The sequence below is a fragment of the Gadus chalcogrammus genome, chromosome 2, assembly GCF_026213295.1.
Source record: "Gadus chalcogrammus isolate NIFS_2021 chromosome 2, NIFS_Gcha_1.0, whole genome shotgun sequence".
Taxonomy (NCBI): domain Eukaryota; kingdom Metazoa; phylum Chordata; class Actinopteri; order Gadiformes; family Gadidae; genus Gadus; species Gadus chalcogrammus.
Genome location: NC_079413.1, coordinates 23841991 through 23867989, shown reverse-complemented (window position 1 = coordinate 23867989; position 25999 = coordinate 23841991). Strand labels below are relative to the sequence as shown.

The 25999-nt window shown below is 54.3% G+C and overlaps 1 protein-coding gene across 3 annotated transcripts in view; it reads left to right on the top strand.

Moving 5' to 3' along the window:
* The window catches only part of smg1 (SMG1 nonsense mediated mRNA decay associated PI3K related kinase), a 45730-nt gene that overhangs the window by 14243 nt on the left and 5488 nt on the right, over window positions 1-25999 (top strand). For all 3 annotated transcript variants that reach the window (XM_056605053.1, XM_056605052.1, XM_056605051.1), the window contains exons 20-58: window positions 122-357; window positions 1000-1202; window positions 1608-1769; window positions 2198-2352; window positions 2638-2786; window positions 3134-3448; window positions 3838-3982; window positions 4268-4418; window positions 4646-4766; window positions 4898-5143; window positions 5610-5761; window positions 6025-6166; window positions 6306-6450; window positions 7007-7142; window positions 7654-7872; window positions 8052-8232; window positions 8444-8605; window positions 8777-9000; window positions 9132-9286; window positions 9779-10001; window positions 10195-10441; window positions 11170-11399; window positions 12011-12256; window positions 12587-12725; window positions 13194-13303; window positions 13428-13652; window positions 14027-14220; window positions 14554-14726; window positions 15068-15347; window positions 16119-16391; window positions 16804-17038; window positions 17413-17639; window positions 18514-18670; window positions 19056-19245; window positions 19958-20229; window positions 20673-20882; window positions 21390-21527; window positions 22579-22731; window positions 25669-25848. In XM_056605053.1, the coding sequence (XP_056461028.1) occupies window positions 122-357; window positions 1000-1202; window positions 1608-1769; window positions 2198-2352; window positions 2638-2786; window positions 3134-3448; window positions 3838-3982; window positions 4268-4418; window positions 4646-4766; window positions 4898-5143; window positions 5610-5761; window positions 6025-6166; window positions 6306-6450; window positions 7007-7142; window positions 7654-7872; window positions 8052-8232; window positions 8444-8605; window positions 8777-9000; window positions 9132-9286; window positions 9779-10001; window positions 10195-10441; window positions 11170-11399; window positions 12011-12256; window positions 12587-12725; window positions 13194-13303; window positions 13428-13652; window positions 14027-14220; window positions 14554-14726; window positions 15068-15347; window positions 16119-16391; window positions 16804-17038; window positions 17413-17639; window positions 18514-18670; window positions 19056-19245; window positions 19958-20229; window positions 20673-20882; window positions 21390-21527; window positions 22579-22731; window positions 25669-25848 (7501 nt within the window). The remainder of the gene's footprint in view (window positions 1-121; window positions 358-999; window positions 1203-1607; window positions 1770-2197; window positions 2353-2637; window positions 2787-3133; window positions 3449-3837; window positions 3983-4267; window positions 4419-4645; window positions 4767-4897; window positions 5144-5609; window positions 5762-6024; window positions 6167-6305; window positions 6451-7006; window positions 7143-7653; window positions 7873-8051; window positions 8233-8443; window positions 8606-8776; window positions 9001-9131; window positions 9287-9778; window positions 10002-10194; window positions 10442-11169; window positions 11400-12010; window positions 12257-12586; window positions 12726-13193; window positions 13304-13427; window positions 13653-14026; window positions 14221-14553; window positions 14727-15067; window positions 15348-16118; window positions 16392-16803; window positions 17039-17412; window positions 17640-18513; window positions 18671-19055; window positions 19246-19957; window positions 20230-20672; window positions 20883-21389; window positions 21528-22578; window positions 22732-25668; window positions 25849-25999) is intronic.

Below are 25999 nucleotides of genomic sequence, written 5' to 3'. Positions count from 1 at the left end.
TTAGTACCGCCTTTCAGTTGGGCGGAGGGAGGAAGCTGTCTCGAGGTACAATGAGACTGTACACAAAAGCATCCCAAATGAAGTGGTTGCATAATAATTGTGTGCGTGTCGGTCTCCGCAGTAAGGACCCGTGGCTGGAGCGTCTGTACCACAGCTGCCAGCGGCTGGAGAAGCGTGCGGGGGAGGCCGGGGGCCCGGCGGCCGGCGGGGGCGGGGCCGGGGGCGTGGCCCGCGGCCTGCTGAAGACGGAGGTGGTGCTGTGGCAGTGGGCCGTGTGGGAGGCGGCGCAGTTCACCGTCCTCTCCAAGCTGCGCACGCCACTGGGCCGAGCGCAGGACACCTTCCAGACCATCGAAGGTGAGGGAGGGCAGGGGGGGAGGAGCAGATACTGAGGGGCAGAACGTCCCCTGACTTACACCCCGTGGTGAAGAGTTAGAGCGGGGAAACTGAAGCGTTTCATGCCAATAAATGTCTGTTAAGTCATTATCTCGCTACTGTAACGCAATGGTGATTGAGCCCACATGCAGCTCTGTGATTGTTCTGAACAGGGTGTCCAAACTGTTTGTACTGTTTGTAAAAGTTGCAGATAATCGACAAAACTGTCACCAAAGATCAAAACAGAAATCTTCTTTGCTACTCTCAAGATATTGGATAATTTGTATAAGACGAAGACCTACTAAGAAGAATGAACAGGTCTAATACAACTTAAAGCTCTATACTAGTATGAAGGGTTGGCTAAGAAAACAACAGCAGTTGGATAGAGTCTATCCATTATTTGCCACAGAATAACATTCATTCCCAATGAGGAATGAATCCATGAGTCCTAAAATTGTTAAAAAAACTGGGGTCATGATGTCGGTATCAAAATGATCTGTTTCACACATCACCGCCCACGCACGGAGAGCGTTTAAACACCCACAGAGGCGTCTCCCTAAGAGCTCTGTTCTGCAGTAACCAAACCGTGTTTCTGACGGGCTGGTCCTGTTCCCTGCGCCTCAGCCATCATCCGGAGCCTGGCGGCCCACAGCCTGAACCCGGAGCAGCAGGAGCTGGGCGCGTGGAGCGGCGCCGGCGGGGACAGCGAGGGCCACCACTCCAACCAGCTGCGGCTCACGCTGCTGCTGCAGTTCCTGGAGAACCTGGAGAAGCTCATGTACAACGCCTACGAGGGCTGCGCCAACGCACTCACCGCCCCGCCCAAGGTGCGTCCGCCTGCCGCTCCCCGACCGAGAGCCCCCCCCGGGCCATTTCCTACTCGTGTCTTGATACACGATTGAAAATATTGATTTTGACCGGCACTGGACATAAATCGTGTGTGTGTGTGTGTGTGTGTGTGTGTGTGTGTGTGTGTGTGTGTGTGTGTGTGTGTGTGTGTGTGTGTGTGTGTGTGTGTGTGTGTGTGTGTGTGTGTGTGTGTGTGTGTGTGTGTGTGTGTGTGTGTGTGTGTGTGTGTGTGTTAGACCAACACAAAACAACTCACAAAGATGTGCCGGTTAATCGTAGTCAATCAGAACACCACGTTACAGTCCTTCTTCAGATGGTTCGTTAACATCGGAGTGAGCTGAGTGACGGTGGTACATCATCTCACTGTGTCCCTCCCTCCTCAGGGTATACGGACGTTCTTCTACACTAACCGCCAGACGTGCCAGGACTGGCTGACCCGGATCCGGCTGGCGCTGATGAGGGTGGGGCTGCTCTCGGGCCAGCCCGCCGTCACCGTGCGCCACGGCTTTGACCTGATGACGGAGATCAAGAACAGCAACACCCAGGTACGGTGGGGCACGGAGCAGGGACCAACGCATTCAAAGGTGCCTGTAGGTTCCATTATGAGAGTTGTAAAGAGAGAGGGAGGATTAAGGGTGGGTAAGAGTTGAACCCAAACAGGTCGGCTCCCTCCCTCTCTGTTTCACGGCCAATGAGAAGGGTTGCATTTTACACAATCTGTGATTGACAGACAAATGTATTCCCCCAAATCAATTTGGGAAAATATGCTTCAAAACACATTTGTCAAATTTGTCTCATTTTGAGGCTAGGGCCGTCAACTTGAAAACATTTGGATCGCTGTGGCATTCCTAACAAATGACACTCAAACAATTCTCTTGAATCCAACCTCCCCTTTCTCACTGTTGCTTTCGTGTGGACATTAAGTGTTCCTGGTTGACGTGAGGCTGACCCCCGCCCCCCCTCTCTCGCTCAGGGCCCAGAGCTGGAGGTGCCCTTGATGATGCTGGTCGAGGCTCTGTGCGAGCTGCGCTGCCCTGAGGCCATCCAAGGCCTGGCCGCCTGGAACCTCTGCAACACGGGCAAGAGCCTGGCCTGGCTGTCGTCGGTGGCCCTGCAGGCCGAGGGACGGTAAGGGCCCCAGGGTGCCTGCTGCTTAACGGGCGTCATTGGAGGACAGACACGGGGGTTATGGATTATGGATCTGTGTCTTTCTGTACCAAGGGCCTGTTGCAGCAGCTCAGCGTAGTTCAAACGTAGTCTGGTTATAACGCAAGGGTTTACTTAAGAGGGGTTAACGCATCACTAGAACCCGGTCGTGGAGGACGGGTTACCCCCAGGGTACTGAGGCAGTTGAGCCCCTCACCTTCCACCCTCCTTCAGCGTTCTTTGTGCTGTGTGTTCTCTGTGCCGTAGCTTTGAGAGGGCGGCGGTGGAGTACCAGGAGCAGCTGACGGCCGTCACGGGGACGGACTGCTCCATCCTGGGCTCTGAGCGCCTGCTGAAGCTGTCCTCCTCCAGTGGCAGCAGCGGGGCGGTGTCCAGCCCCAAGCACACGGGCAACGGTCGCTACACAAAACCATATTCACTGAACTACAATAAGCCCTTAACGATTATCAAGTGCAGACAATTTCTAGAAGTGCTGATGATCTATGATCAGAACACGTCCTTGGCAGTGGCCGGTTAATGGGTAGCAGCTTTATGTTGTACAGAAATAACCGACCGCTAACGCTGTGAGTGGTGATTCTGAATCTAGTATGTAACAAAGTCCTGGGACAAACATGGACTGATTACCTGTTTGGTGACGGGAAAGCAGAATGCTATCGATGCTGTGTGGTCTAGAAGAACATGGCTATCTTTTCTTTGCGTCGCGTCGGTCTGTGTTTTGAATTCATTTCTTCCGTCCGTGCAGGTGAGGGCAGGAAAACGGTGCTGCTGAAGGCCACCGAGTGCTCCTCGGAGGTGCTCAACTTCCTGGCCAACAAGGCGTGCCAGTGCTACGTGGCCCTGTGCGACTGGCCCTCGGTGCAGGAGTGGCAGGCCAGCGTCCAGGCCCTCAAGAAGAACTCCTCGCCGACCGGGGTGCACCTCAAGATGGACTTCAACTACATCCAGGCCCTCAGCCACTTCGAGGACGGGGACTTTGAGCAGTGCGGTGCCCAGCTGGAGCTTCTGCCCGGGGAGGACTGCAGCCTGCTGAGCGCCACCGGCGCCAAGGACAAGCTGGGTAACTACCCCCCCGTCTCTCCGCCGCTAGACACCGCCGTGCACATGGCTTGCAGGGGTCCACTTTCGTTTTGGGGGTGGCACATTTTAGTCTGAAAGAAGCCGTTCCGCTTGGTCACTGTTCTGTATTGTATACTCTTTTCAGATATTAGGACGAGTTTGAACACATAGGTCAGTTTGAGTCGTGTGTGTGTATTATGTAGTTAGCGCCCCGAACCCCAACCCTAGGAGGCGTCAATGTGGGTGATCTCAGTGGCCCCCCCCCCACCCCTTCCTCCTAATCATCTTTCTTCTTCTTCTTCCTTTAGTCGCCATAGTTCACTAGTATGCGTTCCCCTGCTCTGTGTCTATCCCGTCTGACTGGGGGGTGTCTGTCCGTGCTGGGGTCAGATCTGAAGCGCCTGCTGCCCTCGGTGCTGAGCCTGGACCCCTCGGAGCTCCAGAAGGCCATCGAGGTGCAGCTCCTCCGCAGTGCCGTCAGCGCCATGAGCGTCGCCAGCAGCCCGCCGGAGCACAAGGCCACGCAGAGCACCGAGTAAGGACCGGCGTCACACAGCCCCCCGGCCGCGTCACGTGACCCGCCGCTCCGTCAGTCTATCCCCCACGAGTGTAGAGAAGTATCCTAACCAGAGGTTACCTTGAAAGGCATTATCGTTATTAAGACAAACAGGATGTTAAGTAGCCTACGTTCCCGCTGCGGTACCGCTCTGCGCCGTGCCGAAGCGCCCCGAGTCTAGATGCGCGTCCGCTTTGGTTCGGTCCGCCTTGGACCGAAGCGTCCTCCACCGTGTCCCTGACGGGTTCCCTCGCTGCCCCGCAGGACGCTGGTCCGCTACCTGAAGCAGACGGGGCGCATCACCCTGGGCCCGCTGCGCCTCTCCACCCTGACGCTGGCCAGCGGCCTCCCCAGCGTGTCCACCCTGCAGCTGCACTGCATCACCGCCCTGGACAGCACCCTCACCGGACACGAGGTGAGCGCCCCTCTCCTGTCCTGTTGCTCCGTAGGACTGTGTGATCTCTCGCTCTCGCTCTCGCTCTCTCTCTCTCTCTCTCTCTCGCTCTCTCTCTCTCTTCCCCCCCCCCAGTGGAGGATGACTGTCTGTGTCTGTCCTCCTGTTGCTCCGCAGGACTGTGTGATCCCCCTCTCTCTCCTCAGTGGAGGATGACGGTCTGTGTCTGTCCTCCTGTTGCTCCGCAGGACTGTGTGATCCCTCTGGACAGCGAGGCCCTGAGCTCCTGTAAGCAGCATGACGTGCAGCCCTGGCTCCAGGCCCTGCGCTACACGGTGTTCCAGAGGCGGCTCCTGCTCAAGCTCAAAGGTAAGAGGGAAGCACAACGCGTACGGCCATCTTTGTGTTGGAAACTCAATGTAGGTCTTTAAACATTTGAGTCTTCCTACGACCGAGCCCATATCAACCGTGTTTTGACCCCCCTCCCCCCGTCGATCCAGGGTCCTCCGCAGCCATCGATGGCCACTTCATGGAGCTGTGTCTCGTGGCCGTCAAGTTCGCCCGCAAACAGGGCAACGTCGCCCTGGCAACCCGGCTGCTCAGCCAGTGCAGCGACCCGGCGGCGGGGGTGGGGGCGGACGAGGAGCTGGCCTCCTCCTTCAGGGGCCTGAGCCTGGAGGGCGCGGCCGTGGAGAGGTGGGGGCCCGAGCTGCAGATGGAGAAGGCCAAGGTGCTCTACACGGCAGGTGAGGGGGAGGAGCTAATCCGGTGTGGGGTGGGGCGGTCGCGGATCCTGATGACCTCTCCAGCCGAGTGCAGCGGTGTGGATAATACCAGATGCTTCCTAAAGGAGTCGACGCAGTATTGGATGGAATATGAAATGGAAGTCACCCATATCCAGTAGTTCACTAATGCACGCATGAAATGTGAAGAGATGTGCATGTATATTTGTGTTCATTTATTTAGCAGCCGCTTTTATCCAAAGCGACTTGCATTAAGTACATTTGTCAGAAAGAGAAGTTGGTAAGGATGTTCATCGAAACAACTGCCACACTTAAACAAATGGTAGGTTAACCTATTCCCTGTATGCATCAAAGATGGCTACCCAACGAACAGTACTATGTTTTTAAGCGACTCTGTGGTCCTCACGTCGGCAGGGACCTCCATTGCGTCCAGCGTCCCTTCACCACCTCCCCTTCTCTCCCGTCCCAGGCCAGTCGGTGTCGGCCATGGTGGCCCTGAGCTCGTGTGCGCTCTCCTACGGCCACCTGGGGAGGTGTGAGCCGGCCGCGTGCCGCTCGGTCCTCAACCTGTGCAAGTGGCTCCTGGTGGACTGGAAGGACTTGACCCCGCAGCTCAAACAGGCAAGGGTTCAAGGGCCCAGCGTGATGAGAGGAAGGGGGCATACGAAGGCATGCCTTCATGCATCCACCTTTTTAAGGAGTTTGTTCGCTTGTGTCCATTAGGAATACTTTTTTACGTTGAATTGACCGGGCCTCAAGCAAGAACCAACTCACACATTAGTTCTGGTATCGTTTAGACTCTCGTCTAGGCTGGTTCTGCAAGTTACATACGGTTGATACTGCTTCTTCTTAACTTGACGTACAAACACAATCGCTCGCTCTAGGTGGTGAACAACACGTGTGGCGTCAACAGCACCACCGGCACAGCACCGGGCGCCGCGTCGCTCCTCAGCCGCAACATCGCCGCCCTGCTGGCCCTGCCCCTGGGCGAGCCGACCGCCTCCCGCATCACCCCCGAGAGCACAGGTCACACATTTACACATCTCTCCCGCTGCCCTTGTTGTCGGTCATGTGTGCTGTGATCAAACGCACGCAGACTGTACATGGAGCTTGGATTGGCTTTGCTCGACGTCATTCCTCCGTCTTTCTTCTCGGGTCCCTCCAGTGAGCGTCGGTGTCGGCGAGGCAGACTTCGTCCTCGGCCAGCTCTACCAGCTCTCCACCAGCCTGGCTCCAGAGATGGCCAAGTCCTGGGCCGCCCTGGCCAGCTGGGCCTACCGCTGGGGGCGGAAGGTGGTGGACAACGCCAGGTCAGTACGCGTGTGACTGGTGCAAAGGGAAATGATAGAAAGCACTCTGTGTTCACAAGGTTGCAGTGGCCGGGGATGGGTACGTTTTACCGTCCAAACTACCCTTTTACGAACCGAACCAAAGCGGTCAAACTACACAAACGGTCACAACATATTAGAAGTCCCCTTTATAAATATATTTGGTGGTAGGGAAGTGACATTTAAGCCAAACAAGTGAAATCTTGCTGTATTGTATAGGTGTATTTATGAACTCATTGTTTCACATACATTGTTGTTCTGGAATTAAGCATACAGTTTAAATCATTAAGTGATCAAGTATTGCTTCATAATATTTTGGTGAATTAAACATTTCTTTCTGTTCAAGCTTAGTGAAATGGCGTTAGGTAGAGGGCATCTAACAGTATTTGAACTTGTATACAAACAATCTCTAAACGATATCATTGCATCATCTTGGAGGAACGTGCTGAATGCGATGTTGGGTCTTTTGCGTTGAGTCTTCCTCCGTCCGTGCGTGGCTCCCTAACTCTCTGCTGGCTGTACCTGGTCCGCCCCACAGCCAAGGGGAGGGGGTACCTCTGCTCCCCGGGGAGAGGAAGGAGATCGAGGAGCTGCTGCCCGACGCCAGCGAGGACGACAAGAACCTCATCTTCAGCATCCTCGGACAGGCCATGTGCCGACAGGCTGGCATACAGGTCTGCACTCTCATGGTTTCATACATCCCAGAATGTACTCGTGTAATGAATGCATCCCAGAATCTACTCGTGTAATGAATACATCCCAGAATGTACTCGTGTAATGAATTCATCCTAGAATGTACTCGTGTAATGAATACATCCCAGAATGTACTCGTGTAATGAATACATCCCAGAATGTACTCGTGTAATGAATACATCCTAGAATGTACTCGTGTAATGAATACATCCCAGAATGTACTCGTGTAATGAATACATCCTAGAATGTACTCGTGTAATGAATACATCCCAGAATGTACTCGTTTAATGAATACATCCCAGGATGTACTCGTCTAATGAATACATCCCAGAATGTACTCGTGTAATGAATACATCCCAGAATGTACTCGTGCAATGAATACATCCTAGGACGTCCTTGTATTAGCCCTAAAGGAGGGGGCTAGCCCATGTCCGCGGGGGCTAACGGCGGGGGGCTAACGGCGGCGGGCTAACGGCGGGGGGCTTGTTCCAGGACGAGGACCTGGCGCTGCAGCAGGAGGACGAGGAGGACGACCTGGTGGACGTCATCTGGAGGCAGCTGCTGGCCTCCTGCCCCTGGCTGGGGGAGGCAGGCCCGGCCGTCACCGAGGGCCTGGTCCGGGTCTGGAGGAGGGTGGCCGACCGCATCTTCAGCCTGTACCGCGTGGCCTGCACCGCCTACTTCACCTTCCTCAAGCTCAACGCCGGGAAGGTGAGCCCGCTGGTCTGAGTCCTGTTCCGGTGGAGTGGTGCCCCCCTGATAGTGACACGCTCATACCCACACCAGTCAGAGGAACACGGGCAGATGTTTTAGCTTGAGGGCCGATCTTGCGTTAGGTTTTGATTTTATTTTTTTGTTAGACGAAGTCGCCATTTTGTTTCTGTGTTCAGCTCCCCGTGAACGAGGACGACCCCAAGCTCCTGCGGTCCAGCGACGCCTGCAAGCAGAGCAACGACGACATGATCGTCATGGCGACGCTGCGGCTGCTGCGGCTGCTGGTGAAGCACGGCAGCGAGCTGAGGGACGGCCTGGAGCTGGGCCTGGCCTCCACGCCCACCGCTCCCTGGAGGGGTACGCACACGCACGCACACAGACACACACACACACACACAGAGACGTACACACACACACACACACACACACACACACACACACACACACACACACACACACACACACACACACACACACACACACACACACACACACACACACACACACACACACACACACACACACACACACACACACGTTCCTAAGCGCTCCCCCCCCCCTCCCCCAGGTATCATCCCCCAGCTGTTCTCGCGCCTCAACCACCCAGAGGTCTACATCAGACAGAGCATCTGCAGCCTGCTCTGCCGCGTGGCCCAGGACTCCCCCCACCTCATCCTGTACCCCGCCATCGTGGGCTCGCTGTCCCTGGGGGGCGACGCCCAGAGCACCGGTAGGCCCCGCCCCCTGTCCTCCGCTCCCCTGCCGCTTCGAGAGGGTTCCGCTTTTATTTTATCGCTGTAATAAAGTATCTTTGAGTTTCTTGAGTAGCACTATATCAAATATTACTATTATTTATCGTCTATTACAATGAGCTGATGCTCTCTGGCTCGCCCTCCCTCAGGGGGAAAGCTCCCGTCCGGCCTCACCCCGTTCCTGGGGGTCATGGCGGTGGAGGGCGAGGAGGAGCCCAGCCTGCCCACCTCCCAGGAGAGCTCCGGGGGCGGCGAGGGCAGCGGGGAGGACCTGGGCGCGCTGTGCTCCAGCCTGGACCAGGCCATGATGCAGGACTGCTACAGCAAGATCGTGGAGAAGCTGGCCTCGGCCAACCCCACCATGGTGGTGCAGGTATACCCACACACACACACACGGTGGTACCCTTTAACCGGAGCCGACGGCGGACAGTCAGAGAGTACAATAGTTTTGTACCAGTTTCTGGGCAGAGTGCTAAGGCGCTGTGGTGCTTTCCCCCCCCCCAGGTGCAGCTGCTGGTGAGCGAGCTGCGCAGGGTGACCCTCCTCTGGGACGAGCTGTGGCTGGGGGTGCTGCAGCAGCAGCACATGCACGTGCTGCGCCGGGTTCAGCAGCTGGAGGAGGAGGTCAAGAGGGTCCAGAACAACAACACGCTGCGCAAGTGAGTCTGACCGAGGAGGGGCCTGTGACGATGGTATCAGACCGGCGGTCCAGCGGGACCATCAGAGACTAGCTCGGTGGAATGGAGCACTGTGCTGAGTGCGAAACGCATCTCATCGGGACTTGTAGAACAATCTTATTTGCCCAAAAGGCGGAGTGCTCCTCCCTTGAAGGTGAAGTATTATACCGTCAGCTTCAGTGTTAGCCGTTACAAGCCGTTTTGAAAATCGGCCTCTTCTGACATCCCAGGTGGGCGTGTCCACCTAGATGTGTGCTGGATAGATGAGTCTACAGCCTACCCAGAGGACCGTAGCAAACGATGCTCCTCTATCCGTCACACGTCTAGGTGGACACGCCCACCAACGGCGTGTGATGACTAATCCCACTCACACCCGGTGGTATACTACGTCACCTTTTTAAAATGCAGCGGTCAAACCCGCTGAGCCCTGAATGTGGACTATGACTGGAGGCTCACCGCTGCGTCCTTCCCCAGGGACGAGAAGCTGGCCATCATGCGGGAGAAGCACTCGGCGCTGATGCGCCCGGTGGTGTTCGCCCTGGAGCACGTGTGCAGCATCACGGCGGCGCCCGCCGAGACGCCCCACGAGACCTGGTTCCAGCAGACCTACCGCGACGCCATCGGCAACGCCCTGGAGCGGCTGCAGAGCCCCAACAACCCCGCCAACCCCGCCAGCAGCTGGGCCCCCTTCAAGCAGGTAGACGACACTACCCCCAAATAAGAAATACTGTCCCCCTCCACTGGAAGGAGACACAGGCATCTACGCAGAGTTCATGGACTTCACTCCGTAGTATCAATCGTTTTTACGGTGCAAATAAAAACAATAAAGTGTCAGTGATGCGTATAAGAATGACGGCGGTTAAGACAAACTCCTGGCCTTTGCGTCGTAGATCATGCTAAGCCTCCAGCAGCGCTCCCAGAAGAGGGCCAGCTACCTGCTGCACCTCAACGAGATCAGCCCGCGGCTGGCCTCCATGGCGGCCACGGAGATCGCCATGCCGGGGGAGGCGTCGGCCACGGACGCCATCACCATCCAGAGTGTGGGCCACACCATCACCATCCTGCCCACCAAGACCAAGCCCAAGAAGCTCTTCTTCCTGGGCTCGGACGGACGCAACTACCCCTACCTGTTCAAAGGTGGGTGTCCCCGTGAAGTGTAACGGCACCACATTCTGCTGGGGAAGGCTTCTGCTTTGTTTACCCGTCGTCCATTATACGCACCAAACGTCACAGCAAACCAACCTCCATATACCATTTTCAAAGCACTATATTAAGTTATAGGATGTTTATATTTACATTTAGGATACTTGGCAGAAGCTTTTCTCCAAAGCGACGTAAGTAATAAGTACATTTTGTCTGGAGGAAGAAACCAAAATATATCGTAGTCGGTGCAGCAAGGATGTTGATAGAAACAAGTGCAAAGCAAGGTTACCCCATCCCCCTTATTGAGCAGACATGGGTGGGGTTAGCTGCTGTTGTGAAAGGACGGACAACATACAATAACTGCATGCTTTACACCAGGGGATCTCAAAGTCTGGACCGCTGAGGGCCAATTTAGGAACCCAAAATTTGACTGAGGGCCGCCAAAGGAAACAAATCAGGCGGGAAACACTGTCAGCATCCCAGTGGTGGTGGAATAATAATTAAAAATTAATTAATTAATTAATTAAATCATTTTTTTACTTATTTTTTTACTTACATCTGTATGTCATTGCGGGCCGCCCGGAATGTTTCTGCGGGCCGCACTTTGAGAACCAATGCTTTAAACTAAGTGTGTAATGGGAGGAACCATTTGTATCAAGTGGTTTGGTTTGTGCAATGAGTGGGAGTGAGCTCAGACCCTTCTCCTGCCCCCCCCCCCCCAGGTCTGGAGGACCTGCACCTGGACGAGCGCATCATGCAGTTCCTGTCCATCGTCAACACCATGTTCACCAAGGTGAACCAGAAGGAGTCGCCCCACTTCACGGCGCGCCACTACTCGGTGACGCCGCTGGGCTCGCGCTCGGGCCTCATCCAGTGGGTGGACGGAGCCGTGCCTCTCTTCGGCCTCTACAAGCGCTGGCAGCAGAGGGAGGCCGTGCTGCAGGCCCAGAAGGTCAGTGCTCTAAACCCCTTTAAGACCACGGGGGCCCTCACTCCACACGGAGCGTCAGATAGCAGAGGGCCGTGAGCCCCGACGGGCCTGCTGAAGCATCGTGGCAAGGAAGTCGTTTGTTAATGTGCATCTTAAAGTTCTGCTGATAAACTCTTCCTGCGGTCCAATGCCCACACGTCTCTCTATGGGTGGACCTACAGGTGTGCTAATCCGTGAGAGGGTAGCTGAAGTACGTACGAGAAGTACAAAGACAAAGGTTGCTCTTTGGAAAGCAGGATTGAAGGGATGTGGTCTGGACACTCTCCCCGCTTTCGCTGTTTTTTGTAGTTTGCAGTTCCTCAAAGTCCTGCCGGGCAAATAAACCTCCCATAAAATCAGTAGACTGAAATGAACCAAGTTTATCACTTAAGGCGTAGCATTTACATGAACGTTAAGTACACGGATTACTTGATCTTTGAGTTTCGATGTGTGCTGTACCTTGAAGCGGTTATGGGTTGATCTGATGCCTTTAGTGACTGGTCTGTGTGCTGCTCCCTGCGCGGCTGCTCAACCTTTAGTGACTGGTCTGTGTGTTGCTCCCTGCGCGGCTGCTCCGGCCTGCCCCCCTCCAGCTCCAGGACTCTCTGCAGGCCCAGCCCGCGCCCCTGGTCCCGCGGCCCAGCGAGCTGTACTACAGCCGCATCGGCCCGGCGCTGAAGGCCATGGGGCTCAGCCTGGACGTGTCGCGGCGCGACTGGCCGCTGGGCGTCATGAAGGACGTCCTGAAGGAGCTCATGGAGACCACCCCCCCCAACCTGCTGGCCAAGGAGCTGTGGTGCTCCTGTACCACGCCCAGCGAGTGGTGGAGGGTCACCCAGGTCAGCCCCCCGCCCCCGCCACAGCTCTGGAGGGTTAACCCAGGCTCCGTCTGATCAGTGGAACAGCCAGACCTAGCCTTAACTCGGCCCTTTGAACCTTTTTGTTCCTCAACGCTTATTTTTATTTTTTCCCTTTTATTTTTATTAGATAAAATTACTTTTTTTTTTTTGTTACTAGTAGCTATTCAAAAAGTTACTAGCATCTTTTTCAGTTTGACTAGTAACTTTTTATTAGATCCTAGTTTATTGATTAGCATGTAAATGTTACTAGACCCTGTATATCAACGAGGTGATAGTAGCATGTTTAACCTCCTCTCTTGTACCCCGCAGTCGTACGCGAGGTCCACCGCCGTCATGTCGATGGTGGGATACATCATCGGCCTCGGCGACCGTCACCTTGACAACGTCCTCATCGACATGACCACCGGAGAGGTGGTGCACATCGACTACAACGTGTGCTTCGAAAAAGGTCGATCAAAACCCCAACCGCCAACTCCAATGTTGCCCCTTTCCAGACAGGCTAGGCCTCGCCCTCTCTGACCCGTTGACCTGACGACGTTCCTTCACATTCAGGGCATTAAGCAGACGCTTCATCAGAAGCCACTTACAATATGTCTGAACGAAGAGAAACAACCATATATCGCTGTGGGTACATTAAGGATGTTCGTAGATCCTAGTGCCAAGCACTAACCATCACTAGGTTAACCCATTCCCTGTGTACAACACAGATATCTAGGGTAAGATGCTAGTAATTAATTGAAGTCCCAGGACGTGCATCATACAATAGGTGCATTAATGAGGGTTTTTAGGAGCGTAAGGAGTAGAAGGGGGGTGGGTGGTATGGGGGGGGGGGGCGGTGCAGAGTCCAGGTGACCCACGGAGGCTGGAGCCTCTTGCTGAATCTCCCCCACCTCCTCAACGCGTTCTCCCCCTACAGGCAAGAGCCTCCGTGTCCCCGAGAAGGTGCCGTTCCGCATGACCCACAACATCGAGACCGCCCTGGGGGTCACCGGTGTGGAGGGCATCTTCAGGCTGTCCTGTGAGCAGGTGTGCTGGACATATATATACATCTCTATATATATATATATATGTATTGTTATCGGACCCTCGGGAGCAGACAGTCCCCCCGGCGCCGGGCCTTGATTGACGCGGCGTGGGGGTTGTCTTGCAGGTGGCGCAGATGATGCGGCGCGGCCGGGAGACGCTGCTCACGCTGCTGGAGGCCTTCGTGTACGACCCCCTGGTGGACTGGACCGCCGGCGGCGAGGTGGGCTTCGCGGGGGCCGTGTACGGCGGCGGCGGCGGCGGACAGCAGGCGGAGAACAAGCAGAGCAAGAGGGAGATGGAGCGCGACATCACGCGCTCGCTCTTCTCCTCGCGCGTGGCCGAGATCAAGGTAATGAACAGTCGGATTAAAACTAACAAATGTAACAGGTTATAATTGAAAGCTAGTGAGAGTCGACTTCTCTCTTTATATTTATTTATTTTTGTTTAAATTAATATTGATATAATAATAAATAAATATATGTATATATTCTTTTTTTTTTTACATACATCTGTATGTCATTGCGGGCCGCCATTGGCCCGCGGGCCGCACTTTGAGAACCAATGGTTTAAAGCATAAAGTTTTCTGCAAACCTTGGAGTAGGACTTGAGGGGAGTCGGGCCTGCGCCATCAGCGAGGCTCTCACTGGTTGACCTAAAGAGGAGGCTCTCATGAGCGTAGTAACGAGGCCCGTTCCCTCATCGCTGCACCGTTCCGCCCCCCAGGTGAACTGGTTCAAGAACCGGGAGGAGATGCTGGGCGTGCTGCCCCAGGTGGAGGAGGCGGTCGGGGAGTACCTGGCCCTGCAGGAGCTGCTGTGTCAGGGGGAGAAGCTGCAGGCCAAGCTGCTGGAGGAGGCCTCCTTCCTGGAGGGGGCGGAGAACCACGCCGACCACCTCATCGTCAGCCTGGAGCAAAGGTGCCCCGGCCTCACCCAGAGTCTTTTCTATCTGCTCCAACGTTGTTGCTCTTACACTAATGGCAGTCATGCAGAATTCCTAGAACCTGCTTTTCAGATGGGATTATCTTTCTTAAATGATACGTAATATTTCACGTCAGGCTCCTGTTGGCCGTGTCTCTCTTGTCAAAGATTGATGTTGCAGTGGAAGGCATGAAATGATTGAGTTATTAACCGGTGTCGTGTGAACAAGGCCGTGAACCCTGGGGAGTCCTCCGTTACCCCCCAGGGGTTATTCCAGAAGCAGACCGACCCGGTGAGGTTTGTGACTCTGAGCGGTCCGTTTGGCTCCAGGTACTCTGAACACACCCAGCTGCAGTCCCGGCAGCGCACGGCGCAGGAGGCCATCCAGAGCAAGCTGACGGACCTGGACCAGTGGATCTCCCAGTACCAGGCGGCCTTCGCCAGCCTGGAGGCCACGCAGCTGGCCAGCCTGCTGCAGGACATCAGCAGCCCCATCGACCTCGGTGAGACCCGGGGCGGGGCTGGGACTCTGACCACGTCCGCTGGGCGGCAGTAGGAGGAGGTAGAGCGGGTCGACTGGTGATCCCCGGCGTGGTCGACTCTGCCGTCGGTGTTTGAGTGTGTGCATGAATGTGTGATGGTCAGGCAATATTGTTTAGCGCTTTGGATAAAAGCGCTAAACAAACGCAGACCATTCACCATCCAACTGGTCAAAGGAATTATTTCTAAACTAAATGACCAGAGGCACTTTGTTAACTTATCTGACCCGGTATGACTGCATGAAAGGTCCTCCACCGTGTAGCGCTGTGGAGGCTAACGTCTCCCCCCCCCTTCCCCCCCCCAGGCCCCCCCAGCTACGTCCCGGCCACGGCCTTCCTGCAGAACGCGGGCCAGGCCCACCTGATCGGGCAGTGCGAGGGCCTGGAGGCGGAGGTGGGGGGGCTGCTGCAGCAGCGGCGCGGCGCCCTGCGCGGCTGCCTGGAGCAGCTGCACAGCTACGCCACGGCGGCGCTGCTGTACCCGCGGGGCGCCCTGCTGAGGCACCGCGCCCACCGCTGGAGGGCCTGGATGGAGGGCCTGCTGGGCGGCATGACGGCCGAGCGCTGCCAGGACGTCTACAGGAGGTCAGTGGCTCCCTCATGGTCCCGTCCCGCAGTCCGGCGGAGTCAGAGCAGCTTTAGGACGGACCCCCTCCCCCCAGTCCGGAGGAGTCAGAGCAGCTTTAGGACGGATCAACAGTAGTGGAGAGAGGGAGGAGTGGGAGCAAGCTAGGCTCTTAAACTAAACTGACCACGCCCCCTTCCTCTCGGTTCCCCCCTTCCCTACGGAATACAATAACTCGGCGTTGTCGTGCCGACAGTCAGTCAGATCAGATGTTCGAAGCCTCTAGCTCACTGAAGGCTACGCCCTTTCTAACAAAAGACACTTCATTGAATCTTGCCTAAAGCAAATTTGAACGGTTAATTTAAAGGTCGGTAGATGCAAAATGACTTGTTGCAGATCAGTCCATCAGTTTATTAGCCTCATTTCAGTTGATGCATTACTGCTCTCCCTTTTTGTTGAGGCTTCATAGGAGGCATGTCCTGCTGAACGGCATCAGTCCGATGCGAGGCTCATTGGAGTGTATCGGCTGTAGAAGCCTCCTACTGTACTCCCTGTATGGTCAACAAGGACTGACCATTAGCAGACGGGCTCCTCCGAGTCTCCAGTGGGCCGCCCCAGCCTCTACTGGAGGGGTCCCGCCCGTGACCCTGACCCTGACCCTGACCGTGACCGTGACCCTGACCCTGACCCTGACCCTGTGCTCCTCCCTCAGCTACGAGGCGCTGTTCCCTGACCCTGACCCTGACCCTGACCCTGACCCTGACCCTGTGCGTTCTGTGCTCCTCCCTCAGCTACGAGGCGCTGTTCGCGCCCCAGGCGCCGCCCGCCAGCTGCCAGTTCCTGTCGGCCTGCGAGCTGGCCCTGCAGCAGCAGGTGGCGGAGGTCAACGGGCGCGTGCTGCGGCAGGCGGAGCGGCTGAAGGCCGAGGGCACCTCCACCCACACCTGTGAGGAGCAGCTGGCGGAGATCGAGCGCTGCATCGCCGCCTTCCAGCGGGAGAACGGCGAGCAGGGCTCCCTCAGCCTGGCCGCCATCATCACCTCCGCGCTCTGCGCCCTCTTGAGGTGTGTGTGTGTGTGTGTGTGTGTGTGTGTGTGTGTGTGTGTGTGTGTGTGTGTGTGTGTGTGTGTGTGTGTGTGTGTGTGTGTGTGTGTGTGTGTGTGTGTGTGTGTGTGTGTGTGTGTGTGTGTGTGTGTGTGTGTCTCAACCTCACTGCTCCTGGCTGGCTGGCTGTCGCCTCACATATTTGACTCCGCTGTCGTTGTGTGAACGTGTCTATGATCCGTTAAGAATGTCTAAATGTGAATTCCCCAGTCGATTGGCCCGACTACCACGACTGGTAAAGGTAGAGGCGTCAGTCAGTGTGAACGGGTTACGAGGTTCATGTTCAACCTTCAGAAAGGGTCTCCCCTCTCTTTAGGCGGAACCTGGTCATTATCAGAACATGTTCACTCACTCACCCCCCCCCCCCTCCAGGCGTAACCTGATCATGGAGGGCGCGGCGGCCAGCGCCGGGACGCAGCTGGTGGGGCTGGAGTCCCGGGACGGAGCCTGGTTCCTGGAGGAGCTGTGCAGCATGAGCTCCAACGTGGGCATGCTGACCACGCTGCTGCAGCGCTGCCAGCTGCTGCCCCACGACCTGGACCTGCCCGCCCCCGCCCACACCCTGCAGGTGGTCTACCTGGCCAACGGCGTCTACACCTGCCTGCACGTGAGTCTTGGAGGACCTGGGTGGGGCAGATGTCCTGGACCTATCGGGGTCGCGGTCTAGGGATCATATTGACCACAGTCGGGTTAGAGTTACGGGTGTCAGAACATTGGTTTCTGTGAGGTGTTGGTGTTCATGTATGGCTCATGATTTACTATTATCACAGTACCGGTTACCGGATGTTTTACCGGTTGCCAGATATGAAACGAATTGGCCGACAAATGCGTGCTGTAGCCATTGAAGCAAGCAGACAAACAGACGGGAACTGGACCAACGTAGACTGATGTGTGTCTCGTTGTGCCGGGCCGGCTAACACTCTGAGCCAGGGTCTCGTCCTCATCCCCCCCTCTCTCCCTCTCTCCCTCTCGGCCGCCCAGGAGCTGAACGCCAACTTCCGTCAGATTATCTTCCCCGAGGCGCTGCGCTGCCTGCTGAAGGAGGAGCCCACGCTGGAGGCCATGCTGGCGGAGCTGGAGCAGCTGGTGGAGCAGGCCTCCGACGGCCTGGACCTGCAGGGCCTGGTGGAGGGCCTGCAGGCCGGCCTGCACGCCACCTCCATAGGGCTGGACCGCGACGCCCAGGGCCGCTGCCTGCACATCACCAGGTGGGGGGGGGGTGTGTGTGTGTGTGTGTGTGTGTGTGTGTCACCATGGGGTACAGCAGAGGTTCGGAGAGGCTGGGACTGCTTGAGGATGATCTATGTCAGTTGTTGTATTTATGAATATAAACTGAATTTTTATTTATTTTTTGGTAAATAAAGACCCGTCAAGTTATATGAATACCGTATTTTCCGGACTACAAGTCGCGGTTTTTTTGTAGTTTGGCTTGCCCTGCGACTTATATTTCGAAGCGACTTGTATGCCAAAATTGTGCGTACATAATCTTCGGCCGCAAGATGGCACCGTCATTCATTAGGCCTACAACTGAACGCTGCAAGCCTACTGCACCACCGAATAAATTATATTCTCGTCGTCATCGTCCTCAATGTCCTCCGGTTCAACCAAAGCTGCCTTAGCTGCAATGTTGTGCAACATAGCTGTCACACATATCACAGCGCATGACTTGGCCGGCGAAAACTGGAGCCCTCCGCTGGACTTGTGAAGGCATCTAAAGCGCAACTTCCACCTCCCGATCGTGCCCTCAGGTTTAGGACCGCGGCGGAATCCCGGTGTCACTGAATTCGGTATACTCTCAGAACTACGAGTGGGACCGACACACCTATATTGCTATTGCAATTTTATTCAGTCTCTCCAGACGAAACGTTCTTGTTTAAATGTTTACAAATAAATGCGACTTATACACCGATGCGACGTATATATGTTTTTTTCCTCGTCATTGAGCATTTTTTGACTGATGCGACTAATACTCGGGAGCGACGTATAGTCCGGAAAATACGGTATCTATATCATTTTAATGTAATATTGAAGTTGGTAAAGCCCTGATTAGAGGCTAACGTGTTGCTTTGTGTGGTGCTGCAGGATGCTGCGGGCGCAGTACTCTGAGCTCATCCAGCCCCGCGTGCTGGAGGCCGCCGGCCTGGAGCCGCCCAAGATGTCCGCCGGGCAGATGCTACTGGTGGCCTTCGACGGGATGTTCGCCCAGCTGGAGACGGCGTTCGGGCAACTCGTCGACAAGGTACCGCCCCCTTTCACAGTACTCTCAAATCCATCTCGATTTGGTTACAAAAAAGGACCATGTTTTTACATATTAACGGTGAAACGTCAAACATCCAACTTCCTGTTATCCAATATCGTACACAAACGTAGGGGGTCTTCAGATTCATTCTGCGACTGCAGTTTGTGCTGCTCTGGTAGCAGACATGCTGCTGGCAGAGACCCTGTAGCCTCTTCGTATGGCTATCACTACCTGGTGGGCCACTGCAGAGCTCCTCTGCCCAGATGGCCTCTGCCACGGCCAGATGGCCTAGTGTGAGTGCACCCTAAGTGTCCCCAAAGGCCCGGTGTGAGAGCTCCTGTAAGCGGCTGCGTGTTGACCTCTGGTGGTGCCCCCCCCCCTCCAGCTGAGCTCCCTGGAGGTGCCCCCCGCCTGGCAGAAGGTGGACGTGATGTGGGAGGCGCGGGGGTCCCGGGGGCTGCTGCTGGCCAGCCCGTCTCAGCGCCGCGTCCAGGAGGAGGTCTTCTTCCTGCAGAGGCTGCTCACCATCAGGGACTTCTTCAGGCTCTGCAGCTCCTTCGCCCGCACCCTCTCCGGTAAGTCTCCCCCCCGGGGGTCGAGGGAGCCCCGATGAGCCACGCCCTCTCCAGTAGGTCTCCCCCCCGGGGGTCGAGGAGCCCCGATGAGCCGCGCCCTCCTTACTGGCTGTGGGGAGTCTCAGTGGGGGAGATGGAGACCCCTCCCAGTCTGTCAGCGGGAGGCTTTCCCAATCAAAAGAAACGCGATCACAGTTCTCTCTCTGGGCAACTATGTGACGCAAACTAGCGTGTTTCATCAGCAGAGTATATCATTTAATCTATAAAGTTATGCAAATTAAATATCACTCGGTATCTACTCCAGCTATGGGCGGGCAGGTTTTAAGCTGTGAGCTCGTTGAACTGTAACGCATTGCTTTAAGGTGTTGCAGATTTCCCAAAGTGGAACGCGCCAGTCCTGAAACTGGCTTCAGCGTAGCATTGGTTAATAACTGATGGCAACAATATCAAATTCAAACCAATTGTGACTATTATTGATCATTTTGTGAGTTAGGCCACCTTCATTTTTAAAAGGTGTGAAAGATGTGGTCAGTGTCCAGCATAAGATAATTAAACTCTAAATGTTGGGTGAATTGTTTGGCAGCCTACGATCAGACGTTGTTGGTATCTCATCCTCGTGGCCCCTCCCCCAGCCCCCGCCCTCTTGCTGCACCAATCAGACGCTAGCCATATGTACAGTGACCTCATCTCATCCTTGTGGCCCCTCCCCCAGCCACATCCCCTCCGGCTGCAGAGGACAGCCCCGCCCCCAACGGGCCGGGGGTCCACCGCGGGCCGGGGGCCGGCCCCGGGCCCGGGGCGGCGGTGGTGAGCGAGGAGCAGATGGCGCGGCCCATCAAGTGCTTCACGGCGGAGTACGTGCGGCAGATGGTGCTGGGGCTGCCCACCCAGGCGCTGGGCCTGGCCCTCTGCAGCACGCTGTCGGCCCTGGGCCTGGACCTCATGGCCCAGGTGGAGGCCAAGGACTTCGGGGCTGACGCCAAGGTGAGCCTGCAGGGGGTCAGCGGCTGTGCTGGACTGTAGAAGGGTTCAGGTTCAGGGGCAGGTGTCCCGCCGCGTGCTGCTTCTAGTTAAGCCACTTGATTGGTCACTTGATTGGTCACATGTGTTAGTGGTGACGTCAACGAGGTCGTCGCTATCGAATACATCGATTATTCAACCTCTGGGTGGGGATGCTTCATGTACTGCCCAGTGGTACGGGGTTGGTATTTAAAGCTGAACTATAGCTGAAATGACATTTAAATAATACCATTCTTAAAAAATCTGTCCAAATATGGAGCCCAAAGTATAAAAATATAAGGATTTTTTCTCATGAAAGTGTAGTACACCAGTCGATCCACCGCAGGGACATGTGAAGATGAGACGCACTCAACTCTTGTTGACGCGTGTGATCTGGGCCTGCTCTTACTTCTACCCCCCCCCACCAGGTCTCTCTGGAGGACCTGTGCCAGAAGGCGGTGGAGGAGGGCCTGGCCTCGGGCCGGCTCTCCCAGCTGCTGCTGACCCGCGCCACCGTGCTGGCCTCCTCCTACGACACGGCCTGGAAGAAGGTGGACCTCATGCGCCGGCTGGACTCCAGCCTGGACGCCGCCAAAGTCAGCCTGCAGAGGACCCAGCTGCACCTCGCCATGTTCCAGGTCTGACGGCGCCGCGGGCCGGGGCCCACCCTGATAGGAGGGGGACTTGGGTTTAACGTTGCATGCCTATATGTCCACAGCCAACTTTTGCACCGGTGTGTTATGGCTGTAAAATAATAATTAGGTATTTAAACGGACATCGCGATGTGATGGCAAAGGCCGGAGATCAGTGAGATTCGTATTTATTTGCTTTTTTCAGTTTAATAGTTACAGATATTACAATATCAATTCATTCATCAGTTCATCGTAACGCATAGGTCTGGCCTAAAGGAAAGCGCAGTCTATACGTTGACTGCTTCCAATGATGTGTTGGAAGATTAGGATACATAAGGAACGTTAAAAATTATATACTAAACCCTGATAGCAATATTGACCGAAATCATCGCAATTCGCTGATTTCCCCAAATCGTTCAGCCCTACCTTCCTGGCCACATTTTTCGGCAGACCGTTGTCCTTCCAACCCCGTTGATGCGTTCCCTTGGTGTGTTTGTTGTACGTGCTGCGTAGTGGCAGCACGAGGACGTGCTGGGGTCCCGGAGCCAGCAGCTGAGTGTCAACCCCCCGCCTCGCTCTATCATCCTGGGCAACATGAAGAAGAAGCTCTACAAGCTGAGCCAGGACGAGGCGGCCATTGCAGCCGTGCAGGTGGGTCCCGGACCACGCCCAGAGGGACTTTAACTCCAGCCCCACAGAACTGGGTCCAAACGCTTCCTCCTTGAGATGGTTCTGGATAAGAAAGCACCCACAATGCACCTCCTTGGTTATTGGACGGTTTAGACTCCAAACCGTACAGTAACTTAGGAGGGGGCATTACCAGAGAGCCCCTGCTCTCCGCTGCTGCACTTACACTTCTGCAGACATCTCTCTGAAGTTTAGAGAGATGCTGTGTAACTTCGCAAACTAGCTCTCTGGCCGGTGTCACTCTGCCAACACGCTTATTAACAACAGTGTGCGACAAAAAAAGAATCCCGAAGCAGGTAGCAACTGTAATACCGAAAACAAAATATTGGTCGTGCCATTGCCAGCACAGACCAAATTGAAGGAGAGATTGACTCCCTGGGTTGATGGTGTCGGGATGGATGGATCTGTTCTACAGATTGAGTCACTTAAAGCTCCACAATGTCACGTTCGCAGCAGGTTTATGTATTTAAATTAGAGCTGTCAGTTAAACGCGTTATTAACGGCGTTAACGCAAACCAATTTTAACGGCGTTAAAAAATGTATTGCGCGATTAACGTAATTATTTTATTTACAATTTTTTTTTTCGTTTCACCAAAACAAAGAAGCAGTAGCCTGACTGCTATGTTCAAATGACATTTGTTCAAAGCAGTCGTTTAATTGCACTATAGGCTCTTTTTTTGTATCGTCCTGTTTTGATCAGTATATGCCAATGTTGTTATCAATAAAAAATCATTTGCACAAGGCAAGCCGATGCACTTCACCATGTCGATAAGAGAATTAAAATGAGAAGAATTATGGGACAAAAAAATCAAGGGATATTTAGCATAGAAAAATAATTTGCGATTAATCGCGAGTGAACTATGACATTAATCACGATTAAATATTTTAATCGCTTGACGGCTCTAATTTAAATACAAATGTAATGAATTAAACATTGCTTTGGTCCACATCCGCTTGCCTCTCCTTCACCCGCTCTTCCTCTCCCTCCCCCCGCTCTTCCTCTCCCTCCCCCCAGGAGAAGCTGGCCAACCTGGAGGCCAGCATCGAGCAGCGTCTGAAGTGGGCGGGGGGGGCCAACCCGGCCCTGGCCCCCGTGCTGCAGGACTTTGAGCTCACCATCGGGGAGCGCCGGGCCATGGTGGGCCGGGAGAACCAGCGCACCAGCCAGGTACGGAGAGCACCTGTTCACTAGTACATAGAGCACCCTGTTCACTAGTACATAGAGCACCCTGTTCACTAGTACATAGAGCACCAGCCAGGTACAGAGAGCACCTGTTCACTAGTACATAGAGCACCCTGTTCACTAGTGCATAGAGCACCCTGTTCACTAGTACATAGAGCACCCTGTTCACTAGTACATAGAGCACCCTGTTCACTAGTACATAGAGCACCAGCCAGGTACAGAGAGCACCTGTTCACTAGTACATAGAGCACCAGCCAGGTACATAGAGCACCCTGTTCACTAGTACATAGAGCACCCTGTTCACTAGTACATAGAGCACCCTGTTCACTAGTACATAGAGCACCCTGTTCACTAGTACATAGAGCACCCTGTTCACTAGTACATAGAGCACCCTGTTCACTAGTACATAGAGCACCCTGTTCACTAGTACATAGAGCACCCTGTTCACTAGTACATAGAGCAACCTGTTCACTAGTACATAGAGCAACCTGTTCACTAGTACATAGAGCACCCTGTTCACTAGTACATAGAGCACCCTGTTCACTAGTACATAGAGCACCCTGTTCACTAGTACATAGAGCACCCTGTTCACTAGTACATAGAGCACCCTGTTCACTAGTACATAGAGCACCCTGTTCACTAGTACATAGAGCACCCTGTTCACTAGTACATAGAGCACCCTGTTCACTAGTGCATAGAGCACCCTGTTCACTAGTGCATAGAGCACCCTGTTCACTACTACATAGAGCACCCTGTTCACTACTACATAGAGCACCCTGTTCACTAGTACATAGAGCACCTGTTCACTAGTACATAGAGCACCCTGTTCACTAGTACATAGAGCACCCTGTTCACTAGTACATAGAGCACCCTGTTCACTAGTACATAGAGCACCCTGTTCACTACTACATAGAGCACCCTGTTCACTAGTGCATAGAGCACCCTGTTCACTAGTACATAGAGCACCCTGTTCACTAGTACATAGAGCACCCTGTTCACTAGTACATAGAGCACCCTGTTCACTAGTACATAGAGCACCCTGTTCACTAGTACATAGAGCACCCTGTTCACTAGTACATAGAGCACCCTGTTCACTAGTGCATAGAGCACCCTGTTCACTAGTACATAGAGCACCCTGTTCACTAGTACATAGAGCACCCTGTTCACTAGTGCATAGAGCACCCTGTTCACTAGTACATAGAGCACCCTGTTCACTAGTACATAGAGCACCCTGTTCACTAGTACATGGAGCACCCTGTTCACTAGTACATAGAGCACCCTGTTCACTAGTACATAGAGCACCCTGTTCACTAGTACATAGAGCACCCTGTTCACTAGTACATAGAGCACCCTGTTCACTAGTACATAGAGCACCCTGTTCACTAGTACATAGAGCACCCTGTTCACTAGTACATAGAGCACCCTGTTCACTAGTGCATAGAGCACCCTGTTCACTAGTACATAGAGCACCTGTTCACTAGTACATAGAGCACCTGTTCACTAGTACATAGAGCACCCTGTTCACTAGTACATAGAGCACCCTGTTCACTAGTACATAGAGCACCCTGTTCACTAGTACATAGAGCACCCTGTTCACTAGTACATAGAGCACCCTGTTCACTAGTACATAGAGCACCCTGTTCACTAGTACATAGAGCACCCTGTTCACTAGTACATAGAGCACCCTGTTCACTAGTACATAGAGCACCCTGTTCACTAGTACATAGAGCACCCTGTTCACTAGTACATAGAGCACCCTGTTCACTAGTACATAGAGCACCCTGTTCACTAGTACATAGAGCACCCTGTTCACTACTACATAGAGCACCCTGTTCACTAGTGCATAGAGCACCCTGTTCACTAGTGCATAGAGCACCCTGTTCACTACTACATAGAGCACCCTGTTCACTAGTGCATAGAGCACCCTGTACACTAGTACATAGAGCACCCTGTTCACTAGTACATAGAGCACCCTGTTCACTAGTACATAGAGCACCCTGTTCACTAGTACATAGAGCACCCTGTTCACTACATAGAGCACCCTGTTCACTACATAGAGCACCCTGTTCACTAGTGCATAGAGCACACTGTTCACTAGTACATAGAGCACCCTGTACACTAGTACATAGAGCACCCTGTTCACTAGTACATAGAGCACCCTGTTCACTACATAGAGCACCCTGTTCACTACATAGAGCACCCTGTTCACTAGTGCATAGAGCACACTGTTCACTAGTACATAGAGCACCCTGTTCACTAGTACATAGAGCACCCTGTTCACTAGTACATAGAGCACCCTGTTCACTAGTACATAGAGCACCCTGTTCACTAGTACATAGAGCACCCTGTTCACTAGTACATAGAGCACCCTGTTCACTAGTACATAGAGCACCCTGTTCACTAGTACATAGAGCACCCTGTTCACTAGTACATAGAGCACCCTGTTCACTAGTACATAGAGCACCCTGTTCACTAGTGCATAGAGCACCCTGTTCACTAGTGCATAGAGCACCCTGTTCACTACTACATAGAGCACACTGTTCACTACTACATAGAGCACACTGTTCACTAGTACATAGAGCACCCTGTTCACTAGTACATAGAGCACCCTGTTCACTACTACATAGAGCACCCTGTTCACTACTACATAGAGCACACTGTTCACTACTACATAGAGCACCCTGTTCACTACTTGCTACTATAGTCACTAAAGTTACTTTAAAGTCCGACCAGAGAATCTTTACTTTCTTTTTGCAGCCAAGGCCACCATAAAGAGGATGCACGCCTCCATCTAATGAGTTCTCCACTTTATAACATAGGGTTGATTGATGTTAAACAAAGCTCATGTTAAGGTCGCCCCACTAACCCAGTGGTGTAAGCTGATCCTCTGCTGCTGCTCCCCGTCCCGTCCACCGTCCCCAGGTGACCTTCCTGTGCTCCACCATCCTGAGCTTCGAGGGGCTGCGCACGCGTACCCCCGAGGCGCTGAGCATGGACGCGGCGCTGTTCGACCTGCTGAAGCGCTGCCAGCAGACCTGCTCCTACGCCTCCCAGTTCAGCAACACGGTGTCCCCCCTGGAGCTGGAGCTGCTGCAGAGACTGGTAGGGTCCCCCCGCACCGAGCAGGGCTGGGAGCACCACGGTGGACCGCCCCGAGTACTGCCCCCGTACAGGGCCTTCAGAGTGGGGGTTCCCCCACTCTGAAGGGGGTATCCCCCGCCCGGCGTTCCCCCTCTATGTTTCTTCCTTGCTG